An 18,297-nucleotide genomic window follows, 5' to 3' on the forward strand; every position below is an offset into this window, starting at 1 on the left:
AAAGTTATTTTTTTTAATTGAGTGACAGTAAATAAATTTGGGGGAACTGAGATGGTACAAGGCTGAGAAAGAAGAAAAGAAAGAATGATAGATTCCAGACATTCCTGGAGAAAGGAGCTTAAGAGGTAGAGGATGATCAAATAGCAAACAAGGCAGTCTCTCCAGAGGATCAATCTAACAGTAGAGCTCAGGACAGAGGCATGAGACAAGAGGTTATCATGGTGGTTATCAAACCCGATCCTCTTTAGAGTCACTTAAAGAGTTTGAAAATAAACACATAACAACGTCCCAGCCCCAAACCCCAGGATTCTGAATAAATTGAGGTGTGGGTGGGGCCCCAGTTCTGCATGGTCTCTGAAAGCTCCCCAGGGATTCTAATGTACAATTATAGTTGAGATCACATGGTCCAGAGGAAAGGAGGTGACAAAGAGGCTGCTAGAGTAATCCAGGTGTAGGATCCCTCATGACCACAGTGAAGGTGGAATGAGCAAACTGGGAAAGCTCAAATGAAGTGATATAAAAAAAAAAGTGCTTTGAGGATGAATAAGTACTATGAGAATGGAAGGACGTGGTATTTTTAACATTGAAAAATAGAATTATCATCCCCGGTTACTCCTCCAGAGTGTCAAGAACTTCTGTGAAAAGATGACAGGCTTCAACTTTATCTGGAGAAGAAAGGAGACATTGGGGTTGCCCTATCATTTCTTTTGTAATTAAAATGTAACTTAATAAATAGTCATCAAAGCCCCTCCAGAGGCCTTGCATTTGTATATTGTGTTCACATCCTGACATGAGGAATAATCAATACTTACCTCCCACCTGCCAATTAGTGGTATTTTGATTTTCTTTAAAGACATTAAGGCTTCTAAACCCAAATCACAACATCAGATTTTAGTGATATGAAGACCAAATGCAAAGATGTCAGTTTCCAGAGGCTACTTGATATTGGTTATGCAAAAATATGCATAAAGCTGAACTTCAGTTAGACATGACGCAAAAGAACAAAACACTTTATGAAATGTACATCAAAAGGCAGATTATAGCCACCATGAAAATTTCTCTGACTCTATAACTCTTTCATACAATGAGACACACACACACACACACACACACACACACACCCCACTGATCTATAACCCTGATCATGAGATGTCACTGATGTATTTAATCAGTCTGTGATGTTTGAAATCTAATGTTTACCTCAGTAGATTGCAAATCCCTGAATGGCAGGAATCACTTATTGTTTTAATCTTCCAAAGGTTATCTTGGGTACGCTATGCATTCACAGGATTCTAAAGAGTTTGCAATATGAGCAACAAGTGTTAGATAAATAAGCCACCATTGTAGTGAGATCCAGCAGCCTGTAACCTGGCTAGAGAGAGAAGAGATGGGACCCAGGTGTGCTAAGGGATTATTAAATGGGCGGGTTGATGCACATCAGGAAAGATTTCCAAGACTAGGCTAAGAGGCTTATACTTTATCCTGTGAACAATGGGAAGCAAGAAGAGAACTGGGTCAGTTAAGTGGCATGACGAAATGGGTGATTAAGATTAATCTTACAGGCATGCAGGGTGGAGGGTAGCACTGAAAACAATTAAGAAGCAGTAAATTTAGTTCATTCTAGCTTATTGTAGTTATTAAAATATCCAGACTTGTTTCTGACATCTTACTTTTTGGTTTCTATTTGTGCCCTATTTTTTTCTTTTCCTTTTTTCTCCTCTTGCTTAAATCACTGGAGGTTTTTGTTTTGTGTTGTTTTAATTCCCTTTTTCCACTTTGACCATCCTATTTAAATGGGATTTCTTGAAATGTTGCCATAAATTTTTAAGTTAGAGTCTACATTTAAAGAATGTCTTAATCCCCAGCAATTCAAAGATTATAAAACCACCAAGTCTGATTACTCTCTTCCTGATTTACATGCTATGCTGTCCAAATGAGGGTTATTCTTTTTCTTAATCCTCAAATTACATATAATAGTAACTGGTAGTATTGGTGTATTTTAAAATATTATAAATTATAATATATAATATATTATAATATAATGCATAATTAGATATGTAAATTATACCATACTAAAAAAATTATTCTTTATCATTAAGCACCAAAAACTGTTTGACTAGACTTATTAAATGTTTACTATTTTATTTTCTTATCATTACTTCCTCCATCTAAAACTGGATAATTTTCCTTCTTCCCACAGTACTTCTTCTAGGTTTTTCTCAGGGGAAGATATATTAGTGGTAAATTCTCTTGGTTTTTGACAGTTCCTGAAAGTTAGTTTTTTGCTGAATACGCAATTATAGGTAGACAATTGTTTTCCATCAATGCTTTGAAAATATTATTTCACCATTTCTGCCTTCCATTATTGTTGTTAAGGAGTGTGCCTTGTATGGGTAGGTGCCTCGGAGCAACTAATCTGTCACATTTGGCCCGATGTACACGGACCAGGAGCTTATTTTTAACCTAGGTAAGAGATATGTGTCTGGGATAGAACGAACTAGGGTAGTGAGAATGGAATGAAAAAAAAAAACAACAAAAATCAGTAGTGCAAAGAAATGGTGGAATTTGAAATGTATGAAAAAGACAGGAGCATTTTTAAGTTGTATATTTTCATGATGTATGTTCAAAAAATATCTGACATGCACACAATACCAAACTCCATGGATGGTCTGCTCTATGATAATATAGGATGACTTTATTTTCCTCTACAGAGGAGAAAAGAGAATCCAGCTATCTGAAAACTGTCATTTTTTTTTTAATTTTTTTTCAACGTTTATTTATTTTTGGGACAGAGAGAGACAGAGCATGAATGGGGGAGGGGCAGAGAGAGAGGGAGACACAGAATCGGAAACAGGCTCCAGGCTCTGAGCCATCAGCCCAGAGCCTGACGCGGGGCTCGAACTCACGGACCGCGAGATCGTGACCTGGCTGAAGCCGGACGCTTAACCGACTGTGCCACCCAGGCGCCCCTAAAAACATTTTAAAAAAGTAAAAAGAACTTGCCAACTATACGATATTGTTCAAGTGCATTTCCAAAGGGACTCAATAATAAAAGTCACTTAATATCAAAACTTTCTTGAATTGAATTGAAGTTTTATTTATTTATTTATTCATTTATTTATTTACAAGTTTCTTGAGAATATGACAGTACTGCAGGAGATCGTGACCTGGCTGAAGTCGGACGCTTAACCAACTGCGCCACCCAGGTGCCCCAAAACTGTCATATTTTTAACTGGTTCCTTACAGCCTCTGTATATGGTTGCCAATGACTCCGAAGAATGAAGATTCTCTTTTCAGAGCATGATAAATAACAGATGCCCAGTGAATGTTTTTTGAACTAAACTGATTTTAACAATTATATAAATATGTGCCAATACCACCCAGCTTCCTTGATTAAAAGCCGAGCATGTGTTAAGTCAAATGTCAATGTAATCCAAGATTATCCATAAATAACAGACAAAAGCTCTGGAATCCTCAAGTTTACAAAATACCAGCATCCTTGATCATTCATACATGCATTTTGTCTTTCTCAATCACTAGGCAGTGAAGTATATGCTACCTATAGTTCATAATTACTGTTAACAAGCACATTTTTTTCTCAGCAATTGCATATGGTCACTTATCCTCTGATCAAGGAGGTACTTCTTTCATTAAATCTTTTCTTTGCCATGACTTTCTCGAATGAGCCCAGAACCCCAATTCTGCCAATGGTACTGAAAAGAAATTTAAATAAAACAACAGCACCTTCCTCAGGAAACTGTGACGGATAAGCCAACATATTTCTATTGAACTTTGGAAGAGTAATTTCTGCTATAAATAGACACCCTGTTGTTGGAGATTTGCCCTTATCCCTTATTAGGAGTTGGTGCTAAATACTTTTTCACAGTTAGATACGTACCAGGGTACAGTAGAAAGTGCAAACAATTCCTGTTGCGAACACAGAGCCCCAGAGATCAAACCCAGTCACTAGAAAAGGAGAAAAATATTGAAAGAAGTTACTCTGAGAAAAGTAGAAGAGCAAGTTATATGAGGAAAAAAATCACAATATTTTTGTAAATGTTCTTCATGGGCAAATGGAAATCAAATTAGAATTTTCTCTTATTAAATTCACCTCTGATAAAGATTATGTTTTGCATTGTTATACTTCAACTCCATGTCTAATTTTTAGATAATATTAACGGCCAAAGTTTTTCTCCTAACATTCTGCAACTTCAAGTTTTTGTACCAACTTTTTCTTAGCAGATTTTGTCTGAGTGCTTTGAAACCACCTGAACATCAGCCATGTAAATATTTCTTGATATAAGCACATAGAATGATTAAATTAAATATTGAATACTTCTAATATTATAGGTAACATTATGAAATTTATTTTAATTTTTAAATTTTTTTGTTTCTAGGATCCTATTCTCTCAAAAATGTCACGTATAATTCTTAAAACAATCACTACAACTACCTTTTACACCTATATTCAGATCAACTACTTCATGAAATTACTGAGACAGGATCATACATTATAAACTAATTTAATGATTATGTGCATGCAATACCAAAATCGCCACCCTTTCAGTGATTAAAAAAATAAACAAACAAAGGGCAGTCAAACTTGGTGTTTGAAACCACATAGGCAAAATGAAGCAACTAATGATTTCCATTATTTTCAGTTTTGGAATTTTAGAGCTTTATGTTGTGACCACTGCAGTCGTTAGAGCCCCCTAACCACAGGAATGTCTCCCCGAGATGTATGCATATTTCTCAAGGTGTATGTAAGCATACGGACAATGGGAAGTACCCACGGGAGTATGGGTAACTCACCTTGATTGAGTGCCAGGGCAGGGGCATACACCACCACTCCTGTGTAGAGAATCTGGTGAGGAGACAAGAATCAGGTGAACAGTGTGAACAGGGACACGGAAGAGAGAGCTGCCTCAAAGTCTCCTTATTGACCTCAGAGAGGTATCTCCCTCAACATGTGCACTAGACGTGTCACTGGCAACCACTCTGATCTTGAATTCATCGATCACTGTCATCAGTTTGCAAAGGGTTTAATAAGCATTTGATGGAGGAAGAGCATTGGACTTTCAAGAGTGCTATGAATGTTGAGATTTTATGGCTAGATATGGTGTATTTCTGAAGGATATAAAAATAGGCTTCCAGGTACGTTTTTGATGTAAGCTTTCTCCACCCCCGCCCCCGCCTCCATGCATATATCACAATGACTCAGCCTCATGTTTGCAGCTTGCTGAAATGAGGATTTTAGAATGGAGAGAGTACAGTGCAGGGATGACTATAACAACGTGGGTGGGCTCATCTTTGGACTCCCAGGACTGTAGCCACTACACTGACGGAAATGAGTGCAGCCCCATTTCCTTTTAAATGGGATTTCAACATTTAGAGACTGGTGTGAGGGTTTTAAAAGGCAAAGGTGTATGGGCATGTCAGGGAGTGCTGCTTTTGTCCTTTTCTCTCTCTTAAATTCTTCAGTTGGTAAGTGGGAGTTTTGATTAAGAAAGGGAAGATTATTTTCCAGCAGAAAGTACTTGGTGAATCATAGGAAGTGTACCAACAGCGTGCCACACTCAAACGGGGGGCAGCATGAAGGAGCCCAGAGCCTAGGAAGTAGGAGAGAAGTCCAAAATGTAGAGAGGGAATATTGTCTTAAAATTATTTTCAGCAAAATGGGCATTCCTGTTTCAACACAGTTCACCAGTGAAAAACCAGTTACTGGACCATTTCATATCCAAAGCAATGTTTACAAGTGAAAGAAAAGTTTTAAATAAAATGCTAACGTTTTTTTCCTTTGTGGTTTATAATATACACCTGTTTGTTATTTATTATTTGGGTGGATATACGGGATCTGTACAATGTGGATAACTCTCAATGTAATCACATGTCTCACAAGTGCTATCCTTGGAAGAAAGTAGTTTCCTCTTGGCGTTAAGTCTGTCCCTTAGTTTCATGAATTGTCCCCTGAAGCAAACAAACCCATCTCTTTTCACCCCACACATTCTGCATCTGTAGTGGTCCTCTTCCCCTTACCGTCTGCACGATGTAGATGACAGTGGCTGCGTAGCGTACTGGTTTATTGAATCGCAGTTGTAAGTACTAGAAAGAACAGAGAGAAGGACAAGCAAAGAGTCAGAGTTTTACACAAAAGCTGCTCAGAAGATTCTCGTATGATTTCCCTAATTCCAATCCTTGCCCGTCCATTCCATCAACCATACATCTGGCACATTGGTTCTGCTACAGCAAGGTTCTAATCATGTCACTCTTTTTCCTAAAATCGTCAATGATTATCATTGATAAAGTGCTCGTGCACACTGGGTATTCTCTACCAATATGTGTATATATATATATATATATATATATATATATACACCCTTCCTACTGTAAGTCATTCCACTAACCCTCCCATTGTATTTATTCTCCACATAAAATCACTGTATGCTATTCAGTCAACATGCTTTGTACTTCTCAGACTTTTTTTTTGTTTGGCCAGACCCTTCAATGTGAGAGAAACTCTCCCCCCAACCCATTCACCAATTCTTAGTCATCTTTCAAGAACACTGGCCCAGCAGCCATGCCTATTGCTACCTATACTTTCTCCTCTGAGCTCTGAGAGCAATTATATTACACTATTTATTACATTAAACTTGATCACTTGCTGTCTTGCGTATTGATGTTGGATTCATGTATCTCACTGTATCTGTTCCTTAAGGCTACTGTATAACAAATTACCACGGATTTGATGTGGCCTAAAGTAACAGAAATGCATTCTCTAGAGACTCTGGAGACCAGAAGTACAAAATCAATTTCACTGGGCCCAAATCAAGGTGCTGGCAGGATAGAGGCTTTAGAAGAGAATCTTAACTCACTTAACCCTAAAATAATTTTTATTCCTGAGACTCTGGTTCCATCGCTTCCATCCCAATGTGGCTCTGTGGTCACATTGCCTCATCTCCTGGCTATCCTCCCTCTATCTCTGTCTTAGAAAGGTACATATGACTGCACAGAGGGCCTACCTGGATAGATCCAGGATAATCTCTTGTTTTAAGAAGCTTAATTTAATCACATTTGCAAAGACCTTTTTTTTTTTTTTTTTTTTTTTTTTAAATCATGTAAGGTAATGGTCACAGGTCTAGGGATTAGAATATTGACTTTTATTTTTTAGAGGGGAAGCGATGCATTTTTCAGCCTATCACACTTACTTTCCCTGATACATGTAAACAGTGTTCTATTTTATTCACTTTTATTTTCATCTTTCATATATTCATTTATTTATTAAATAATTATTACCTGACTTCCTTACTGCATTCTGACATACAATAATACCAAATATGATATAATCTGAACCCTAGGGGATTTTACAGATTAAAGGAGATGACCAATAACAAATTTATACTAATAACAAGTGATGCTTCAGGTATGATATGTTCTAGAAGAACTACCAGGAGCTGTGCACATGTTAATAGCTGGATCTGGTTTACTGTTGGAAGTCAAGAAAGGTCTTTCTGAGTAAATATTCTAGACTACACTAGCATTTGTCTTCTCCTGCATAATAAACATGTATGGAGTGAACAAAATAAATGTGAAAAGTAGAAAATGGGAGCACCTGGGTGGTTCAGTGAGATAAGAGTCTGACTTCGGCTCAGGTCATGACCTCATGGTTTGTGGGTCTGACTGAGCCCCACATCAGGCTCTCTGCTGTCAGCGTAGAGCCCACTTCAGATCCTCTGTCCCCCTTTCTCTGCCCCTCCCCTGCTTGCTTGCTCTCTCTTTTTCTCAAAAAAAAAATAAATATTTATTTATTTATTTAAATACACACACATATATATATTTTTTTAAGTAGAAAATGTGACTTGAGGTTTCAATTTCTTGGTAGTGGTTTCGAATTGGTTGTAATTCTGTCTTACCCGCATTGAAAAAATAATTTTTTATTAAATCAGAAGTTAACTACTGGTTTCTTCTTTTCCTGGAAATGATAACTAACTGTTGCTTCAAGGCATAAAATGGGTCCTTCTTTGAAACCCTAAAAGTAACTCCCTTGGCAGAACTGTTACTCAACTTCATACTAATACACATGTCCCAGTTTACCCTGATCAACCCTTACTCCAAGAAAATAACCATATTCTTTGCAGACCCTCTTTCTTCAGATGATCGATTCAGTACACTCTGTATGAGTCAGGAAATAGTCTAGTGGGTGTGTAACTAAGGGCACCAAATATAAGGAAAATATTCTTAAAGAGGTAAGGAAGTCAGTGAAGAGTTAATTCTCAGATGTCATAGGATAGAAAATGGTGCAAAACTTTTGTGGTGAAGACAATTTAGGTTCAAATCATATGCCCTTGAGAAGATTCATTTACTGCACTAAACAATGGCTTTCTTTTTCTAAAACTGGTGCTTATAAGGCTCAAGTGGCATAGTATATGATAAAGCCAAGTATAGCGACAGGAATATAATGGGATCTTAATGACTGTAGCTGTCACTGTGGATGCAACACCTGAATTTATTGGCGCTCACATTTCCAGTACATGTTGATGGCATCTAAATGTACCTGTGATCATTTGCTTATGGGCTTTATTTCAGCTCTTGCACAGGGAAAGCTAGAAGTGCTTGGGGGTGTTATTGGCCAAAAGCCAGTGACAAAAGGGAGTTAGACAAATAAATATTCTGGCTTTTTTGCCATTGAGGAAGGACAACCCTGAGACATGATCCATATGTCTCCCAGAGATCCTCAGTAAGATTGAACCTCAATTGCGCACAGTGGTGACCTGCTCAAAAACGCACCTTCTATTGGCTTCATTTCCTTCCTTAACTGCCACTTGCTTCGCTATGTTCAATGAAATTACTTCCCCCCAAAATGGTTTGCATTCAAATCCTTGTCTCAAGGTTTGCTTCTGGAGGAATGTAATTTAAGGCAAGTATAATCCAACTGGCAACTTTAAAAATGCTCGTGAAAAAAGGTGTATCCTGCTGATGTGAATATTTTCCCCATCACATAAAAGAACTCAAGGTAGCCTGCTGGAGGATGAGATCAAGTGTAACATAGATAAGCTGTCTTGACTGAGTTCCCCTAGACCCACGAGCCACTAGCCAACCAATTAGCTGATGGCAGTCATATACAAGGTCCTAAATGAGACCAGGAGGAGAACTTGACTATTTTACTGGACTCTACTGAGCCTAGACCAAATTGCTGATCCATAGAATTGTGAGCAAATAAAATTATTTTTTAAGAAATTTATTTCGGGGTGGTATGTTGCACAGCATTAGATAACTGATATAAAAAATCATACCAGGAGTGGGAAAATATCGTAGTAAAGCCCCAAAATATTTGGTGTTGACTTTGGGACTGGATGACACTGAAGTTTGGGAAAGCAAAGGGGAGATTGTTCCTGAAAAATGAAAAGACAGTGAAGAAACTGGTACAGAAATCTGGACGAAGTCAAGGGTTTTAACATCTTTGTTTAGTTTCACGAAATTCAGTCCATTCAGTCTAACCGGCAGAGGCAGTACTGAGAAAAAATATATGTGAAAAAAAAAAGATGTAGATCAAAAGTAAGACTCCTTGAATTCTAGGTTAAGCTTTGCCGCTGTCTCACTCTGACCTAACCCTCTGGTTTCTCTTACATGAGACAAGAGAGACAATTCCAACTGCATAAGTTTGTATCTGAATGAATGCATTTACCCAGTCTTTCAATTAGCTCCTCCCTCCGTCAATGGTCCTCTTTGGTGTCTATCTATCTATTGCTACAGTCTAAGTAAAAATGAAAGTTCAACCAAAGGGTTGCATGCTTCTTGCCCGTTTTCAAAAATAGCACAGGTGACACTTACCATCATTATATTCGAATATTTTCAAAACCCCAGACCTGATCAAGCTACATTCTTTTCTATCTCAGTAAATAGTAAGTCAACTTCTTATGTTGGTTCAAACTCACAGAACATGGATCCATTCTTTACTCCTCTCTTTCTCTCACTCCCCACATCCAATTCATACAAGAATCCTGGTGCCTATGCCCACTTTCAAAATATAGCCACTTGCATCATCTCTTAACACTGCAATAACATCAGCTTTTGCCTGGGTCACAGTAAGAACCTCCTAACTAGACCTCTGGCTTCCACAATCAAAACCTTAGAATCATTCTCAACATCCAGCTAGAGCAACACTCAAAATACAAATCACATCATGTCACTCTGTCGAAATGCTGTAATGACCCATCTCACAGAGAGTAAGAGTCAATCCTCACAATGACCTAAAAGGCTTTATAGCATTGGTTAAAACCCTATCAAGCCCTGAATATCCATTTTAAAGCAAACATATTATAACAGCATTTACTATACTGAAATAATATTCGATAATGACATCTTACACCCACACATCTAATTTCTGAAAATTTAAATATAGTTACTACAACACGACAAGTGTAAAAGGAGAATTAAAAGGGAACAAACTTACCCTCCAAAGTATGTCATCTATAATGCTTAAAAACCACTATAAAGGATGAAATTTTAAGAGTAGTAGCCTATGCCTTCTTATAATGAAAAAGTTTGGATTAAAGAAAAGTAATTCCGAAGCCATTTAGTTTTTAAGAAGTCCAAGAAAAATGAGAAGGCAGGCAAACACCAGCCTATAAACTAGTGCGAAGGGCAAATAATAACAGACTGTATTTATTAGCGTGTGATAAGAGAAAGAAGGAAATAATTTTAACTGAAGTGAAGACAACATGACGAGACTAATTATAAACTGTCCAAGTAGAGATAACAAAAATGTATGATATTGCAAATGAGCTGAGCCTAATTTATAACGTGAGGGTGAGAACAATTCCTTATGCTTTGACACGGGACAGAATAATGATAATGTCACACAGATGGCACATCTTAGTCTCAAAAATCCCACTTTATATCAAAGCATTTAAATCAGTTGGCTATTGCTGTATAGTACTCACCCAGAAACTCACTGTCTTCAAAACAAAGGACATAATCAACTATTCTGCAATTAAAAGAAAAAAAAACTAAAAATAAAAAATTTAAAAAAGGATTTAATATTTTTCATCATTTTTTGTGGAATTGCTGGGTTATTTTTCTACTTGTTTCCCCAGGCCTCTCATGGGGCTGCGATCAGCTGCAAGGTCAGCTGGGTGAGGAGGTCCAGATGGCCTCGTTCACATGTCTGCTAGGTGTGTTGGCTGCTGGATGGGGTGCCTCTGTTCTCCTCTCTGTGTTCACTCATCCTCCAGAAGCTAGCCCTGCTAGCCCAGCTTCCTGACATAGCAGTACCAGAACAGCATTCCAAGAGGGCAAAACCAGAAGCTATCTACCTCACAAGGCCTAGGGCCCAAATACCCACATCACTTCTGCCACACTCTATTGGTCAAGGCAAGTCACAAGGCCATCACAGATTCAAGGGGTGGGGAAACAGACCCCACCTCTTCCAAGCCTTTAGCACTTTAAAGACCCCGGAAAGGATATCTATGGATGGATAGCAGGGAATGGAGGATGAGCAAAGAAACGTAAATTCAAGTTGCTATAAAGAGCTTACGTGGTATAAATGTGGGGACAGTAACAACAACAACAACAACAACAACAACAACAATTATACAAACCTCTTATGCAGCATTTACCACTTGCCAAGTTCTGTTAAAAGCATTTGCATGTAACACCTCATTGACTCCTCACAGACATCCTTGGAGGCAGGTGCTTCTATTGTCACTATTTTACATATGTGGAAATCAGGTACAGAGAAGTTAAGTGATTTTCCCACTCATCCACTGGTAGGTGGCATCACTAGCATTCAAAGCCAAATAGACAGAGTCAAGAGTCCATGCTTTTAATCCTGGCACCAGATTGCCAACTCTTATAAAGCAAAAGCCAATCCTCAACTCATATGCACTTTACACAATCTGAATTTCTTATTATTAGGGTACTAATAATTTTAAAATATGTAGAGGGCAGGGGCACTTGGGTGGCTCAGTCGGTTGAGCATCCGACTTTGGCTCAGGTCATGATCTGGCAGTTTGCGAGTTCTAGCCCCACATCAGACTTGCTGCTGTCAGCGCAGAACCCACTTCAGATACTCTATCCCCCTCTCTTTCTGTCCCTCCGCCACTTACTCTCTCTCTCTCAAAAATAAACAAACACTTAAAAATAAAATAAAATATGTAGAGGGCAACAAACTCTATAACTTAAAATCAATGAAACCCTTGCATTTCCTGTATCTGTATTAATTTAATAATTGAAAGGCAGCCTCAAATCTCCTCAGTTACATATTTGCAAGTGGTTTAATGTAGTAAATGAACCACTTGACTAAAACCAGTTACAACCAACTGTGTATTGAGTAGCACATCTGGAATGGATTGCTCAGCAAATTTTTCAATAGTTTCAAGACAATGTTTTTATTCCATTTTAATTTGGGGAAAATATACTAATTTATAGTGTGTGTGTGGATAACTTTTTATTTTAAAAAGTTAACATTATTATGTAGCAAAGTACTACTAATTTCCATTTGCAGTAGCTTTTGAACATGAGGGCATTAAAAAATCACTAAACACACGGTACAAGTATTCATTACATATATGCGTTTTACATACTTCAAGATACCTAGTGTCCCTGTTCATGCTCCCTAAATTTCAGTAGTGTCCCCCACTCATTGCCAAATTGCCCCACAAATATTTAAAGCTCCCTGTGTCTGCCACCGCACCCACTAAAACTGCTACTCCTTGTAATGGGGTCCTCTATGTCTTTGATCTCATCTTTCTCTTTTCTCCCCTTGGCTCACTCTTCTCCAAGCACACTGATTTCCTTGCTGTCCTTCAAACATGCTAATCACACTCCCCTTTTAGGGCCTTTGTGTCTGTGGTTACTTTAGCTTGCGGTGTTCTTCCCTCCTATGGTGCAATTGCTTGCTTTCTAGAGGTCCCCACTGAAACAAATGCCTTATTATCATTGAAGTCTCACTTAACCACCCTATGTGAATTATCAACATTCTGCACTCAAAGCAGAACTCCTATTTTCTACCTTATTCTAACACCTTTTCTCTATTGTATTTAGTAGGGCAGGATATCATTGTGATGCAGCATTCAATCTCTAAAGTTAGACTGCCCTGCCCCTCCCTCCCCCCCCCCCCCCCACAGTGGCTTAGTCAGTTAAGCATTCAACTTTGGTTAAAGTCATGATCTGGCAGTTGGTGGATTCAAGCCCTGCATCCGACTCTGTGCTGACAGCTCAGAGCCTGGAGCCTGCTTCGGATTCTGTCTCCCTCTCTACCCCTCCCTGGCTCGCTCGCTTGCCCTCTCTCTTTTTCAAAAATAAATATGCATTAAAAAAAATTAAAATTAGACTGCCCAGGTTTGAAAAACTGTCACTTGCTAGCTATGTGACATTGAGCAAGTTACTTAACTCTATGTGCCTCATTTTTCTAGTCTGTTAAATGGAGATGATAATAATAGAACCTATCTAAAAAGGTTATTTGAAGGCCAAATGATTTAACACGTGTAAAGTCCCTAGAGCAGTGTTCAGCACACAGCTAAACAGCAAATACTTTTCTGTTATGACCATCCTACATAGTATGTTTATTGATCACCTTCTCTGCTATAAAACAAGTGCCATGAGAGCAGGGGTCTGACTCAGTGCTTCATCTCTAGGACCTAGAGTGTGCTTGGAACATAGATGCTTAATGAGTATTGAATGGACTATTGAATTAGTTGTAAAAATGATTTTCCACATTTGGCTATTTTTTTATATATATAATTTGAAAAGTTCTTTTACACTTAATGAAACCTTCATGAGAGAAGGGAATTATGATTTCCTACATGAAAGCTGAAGGTGATAAACACTTGGTAACTTGCACAAGGTCATCCTATTATTAAGTGATGAATTTTGAAATCGAATTCATGTTTTCTGACTCTTCTCTCTCTATCTCTTGGTCTCCCCCTCTCTCTCTCTCTAGCAGTTACCTAGGGTTTTTTTTTTGTGTTTTTTGTTTTTTGTTTTTTGTTTGTGTGTGTGTTTTTTGTTTTTGTTTTTTAATGCTAGCAATGCCTTTGGGAGTCAAACCTTAACAGCTGATTGGAAAAACCAAGGATATATTTATGTTTTCAACAATACACTGATGAGCAATGAGGATATGTGTATATGTATTTTAGGACTAAGTATAAATTTAGTCATTTTCCCTTGAATGACATCCTAAATAGTAACTGTTGTATTACCTAATTCTGATTACCTAGTTTTGGTGGGGAGGGGAGTTAGAGGTTGGATATTTGGGGTGTGATTATCTATGGAATCATAAGTTTTAAAACCTTCTGGAAAGTTTGTGCCTAAGTGGCTTTTGAAGTCTAGAGTAATCCTTTATAATCATTTAGTTTAGGGAGATAAAAAAAAAAAGAGGTCTTTTAAGAATCCTCTGCTGTGACTTAGTAGGGATGGTACTGGATAAGGAAAATAAATACCTTTCTCATAGAAAATGACTTAGGATCATGCTTAAATATTGGACACACAAATTCAAGTTTTAACATGCTATTTTTCTAGAGAATTATTGCAAAATCAAAACTGCCTCATTTTCTTTTCATTAACATAATCCCCTTACTGATATCATTTAGCATTTCCCCCCATGGAAATATTTTCTAACTTTTTTTAAAAAATTACCATTTCTCCACTGAAAATTGGAGGATAGTAATAACTTATATTAAAGTATTCAGCTCTATTATATAATGGAAAGGGATAAAGACAAAATGGGCTCTCGGTAGGCTTTATCTACTATACAATTTCACTAAGCCATTTATCTAAATCTCAGTGTTCTTATCTGGAAAATGACAATATTTACAGTATATGTTCTGAATACTTTTTAGAATAATGATGTCAATAATACAAATAATAACATTAACTCTTTCTCATTGAAACTCTCCTACAAGTCAGGCAATGCATAATGTGGTTACAGATAGGTTCTCATCTAATCATTGAAATGCCTCTGGGATTGGCTCCAGACTTTCATTTTAACAAATGGTAAAACAGTTGTGTGTCCAAAGGTAACCTTGTCCCAATAAAAATAAAATGTATTTTTACCGTGATGTGTAATTGTCTTGAAAATAAATGTGTTTTTCAACTACAATGTGTTATTAAGACGATATATGTTATTAGAAGAAGAAGAAGAAAAAAAAAAGAATAACCAAAAATGTTCAAATGGAGAGAAAAGAGCAACTCCTTCCAAAGTAAGGAAGAGAATGATGTGTTTTGAAGTGTTGGGGTTTGGAGCCAATGGCCAAGAAAGAATTCTTGAGATGTCTTCAGTGCAAAAAGGTGTTTTTTGGGTTTGTTTTGTTTTGTTTTGTTTTGTTTTGTTTTTAAGCATGGGAGCAGGCCAGGACCCAGGGGCAGAAAGAGCTGCCCTGGGGTTGAGAGGAGTGACTGATTATATCCTTGGGAGCTGGGGGAGGCAAAGACAGGGGAAGTTTCCAAAAGGACTTTCATATGTTAAAGGAGACTCACAGGATCCTCCAGGCCTAGCTATTTCAAGTTAAGGTTATTTTACCCTCTAGCAAAGCATGAACAGAAAGACAGTTGGGAGTCCCTGGAGAAATGTTCTAGTCCGCCTGCCTGAAGTATTTGTCAGTGGGCTGCAGGTTATAAGAAAATTTAATTTTATCTACATTTCTTTGTGCCTTTGTTTCCCACATCAGGTAACGGTTGTCTTACCTCGTAAGTGCTGGTGATACCAGATCTGTAGAACACGGGGAGAAAGAGCTCTGCCGCGAGGATGATGACGAATGGGTAGGAAATAAAGAAGAGCAGAAACGATGCCCCAAAGCGATAAACCTCGGAGGGGGTCCCTAGGACAGTGACAGCTGACATGAAGCTGGCTGTCAGAGACAACGCTACAGGGCCAAAGCTCATTTGCCTTCCCCCAACTAGGAACTCCCTTGAAGTTGCCTTTTTCCTCTCCTTGATAGCAAAGAACACCCCAATTCCAGAGGAAATGACAAAGAGGGCTGCAAATACGACGTAATCCCAAACTGCGAAGTTCTTCACCTCCATGCTGGAAGCTATGGCACCAGAAGGTTGCTCTCAACCGGGTCTCAGGGAGGTTGTTTCCAAAAGCAAAACTCAGTACAGTAGACGTTTTGCCAAGAGAGGAGGCTGTAATTTTCTGAAAAGATTGATGAGCACAGGTACTTGAGTGGATCTTCAGACACCAAGTTGTATTCAGAGAAGACCTCAAGAGTTGGCTACAAAGAAGATTCTGGTAGTGGTATTGGTACCAACAGATGAGAACTTGAAATCTGACCCCAGCCAGGAGCTGTCTGCTGCTGGACTAAAGCATGTGCCACAGAGAAGGAATTCAGATGTGTTCTGAAATTAATAACCATGGGGGTGGAATGGACTCGCCAGATAACATGCTCTTTTATCTTCTGGATTTTTTTTTTCTGACTTAAGGTTAAACATTACTGGGGAAACAATGGAAGTGATACAAGTTGACCATCTCAGCATTTTAAATTAGTGAAATGGAATCTGTAATACACAACACCACCCTTAGTGGTGTCTTACCCCTGAGCAAGGGAGGGTGGGGGATGGGTACCTGTGATTGCCCGAGGCATCAGGTGAGGAGGGAAAAGAGCAAAGGACTGGTATTGAGGAGACCTTTGCTCAAGTTGGCTGGATAGTAAGCAAGCTGTGCAATTGTTGGCAAATTGTTTAATCTTTCTGAGCTTCATCTGGAGCAAGGGGGTAATAAGACCTTACAAGGGTTACTAGGAGTCTTTCAGTGTCTCAAACTTGCTGATCTGTAAAATCTGTAAAATTTTCCTGATCTGTAAAATGAAAGATAATATCTACCTCATTGGCCATTATTTGTGTTTATAGTAGGGTACTCCTGAACAAATAGTCGTTTCTCTCTTGACTCAGAAAATGGATTTACCATTTTTTAACTGTTAATAAAGCATCTGTAGTCCTCAGTTTTATCTCCCAGTCTCCCCTTCATTTGGACATTTATGACACTTGTACCCAGAGGCTAAGTCAGAGTTAGCACTCCGACAAATGAGAAAAGGAAGGTGAAAATCCAGTTATAAATTCCTGTTTCTCATCTTGTTAGACTGCCAATTGTTCTGAGTGTCCCCAGCAAGCCTCTGGGGTGACAATTTCTCCATTTTGTTCATACTTTCCCTCTTTCTCAGTGGTCTTCCCTGACCCTAGCTCTACAAAGCCTAGTCATTCCACAGGGTCTAGTTCCTGTCTCCTCTGCTCTGTGGAACCTTCCGACTCGCACCTGCTCTATCTCAGCTCCTATGGGAAGCAGCCTCCTATGATACTTTGAATTCTGAAAGAATCCTCACCTATTTTAATGAACGTATATGAGGATCTGCTTGAATTGGTCAGTTGTTGTAGATGACCAGCTTCTGGAAGATATAGGCATGAGGCCTGGTCCATAGTGCCCAGGAAATAGTGGCCACTATAGAAAATAAGGATATAATTAAAAAAACAAAAGAAGAAAATATAAATTATTCAATATGGCCCAAACCAGAAAGATTTTCTGTCAAACAGAGGAAATTCTGATTTTGCTTTTGACATCTGGATAAAAGAATAAATCTTTGATTATTTGTTTAGCCTGGATACTGTCTTCACTCCTGACTTTGCTCCATGGATTTGAATTAGGCCACAGGGAGCTCTGATGGCCAAAATATGCTTTTAGTTACAAATAAATACTCTGGTTACAAAAAAGTCTCTGCCTGGAGCTATCGGCGTCCTGTTGTTGAAATTCTTTCTCTAACTCTGCAGACCTGGTATGATCAGTTTTAATGGGAAACTAGGTCTTTAGTATTTTTATTTTAACCGAGGCTTTTAATTATTTTTACCATGAGGTATTCTAATTATATAACAGGTTTTTGTTTGCAATGGTCTCAGCAGAAAATCAGAACTCTGACTTTCAGAGAATTGACTACATTATACTTTAATATTAACACCAACTAAGTGTTAATATTCAATCCACAAGGTGTGTAAACAACTTGTTCAGGTCAGGTGAACACGTGTTCGCAACATTATATCTATGAGGTCCCAGGGTTAACTACCAGAAGCTTGCAGCTGACGAGGCAATGAGTGCTGCTGTTTTTAATGAACCATCATCAAGAAACAGTATTGTCAGGATGCCTGGGTAGCTCAGCGGGTTAAGCATCTGACTTCGGTTCCAGTCATGATCTCGAGGTTCCGGAGTTCAAACCCCTCATTGTGCTCCGCCCTGGTGGTGTGGAGTCTGCTTGGGTTCTCTTCCTCACTCTCTCTCTCTTTCTCTGTATAAATAAATAAATAAAACAGTATTGT

At 38.3% G+C, this 18,297-nt stretch overlaps 1 protein-coding gene across 1 annotated transcript in view; it reads right to left on the reverse strand.

The window, feature by feature from the left end:
- The window catches only part of SLC5A12 (solute carrier family 5 member 12), a 48,503-nt gene extending 32,135 nt beyond the window's left edge, over positions 1 to 16,368 (reverse strand). Inside the window, exons 1-4 of the mRNA XM_003993114.4 lie at positions 15,682 to 16,368; positions 6,037 to 6,102; positions 4,813 to 4,864; positions 3,899 to 3,966 (exon numbers count right to left, since the gene is read on the reverse strand). Coding sequence (XP_003993163.2) covers positions 3,899 to 3,966; positions 4,813 to 4,864; positions 6,037 to 6,102; positions 15,682 to 16,020 — 525 coding nt within the window. The 5' untranslated portion in view covers positions 16,021 to 16,368. The remainder of the gene's footprint in view (positions 1 to 3,898; positions 3,967 to 4,812; positions 4,865 to 6,036; positions 6,103 to 15,681) is intronic.
- Positions 16,369 to 18,297: the final 1,929 nt, after the last annotated feature.

Source organism: Felis catus, chromosome D1, assembly GCF_018350175.1.
Source record: "Felis catus isolate Fca126 chromosome D1, F.catus_Fca126_mat1.0, whole genome shotgun sequence".
Lineage (NCBI taxonomy): Eukaryota > Metazoa > Chordata > Mammalia > Carnivora > Felidae > Felis > Felis catus.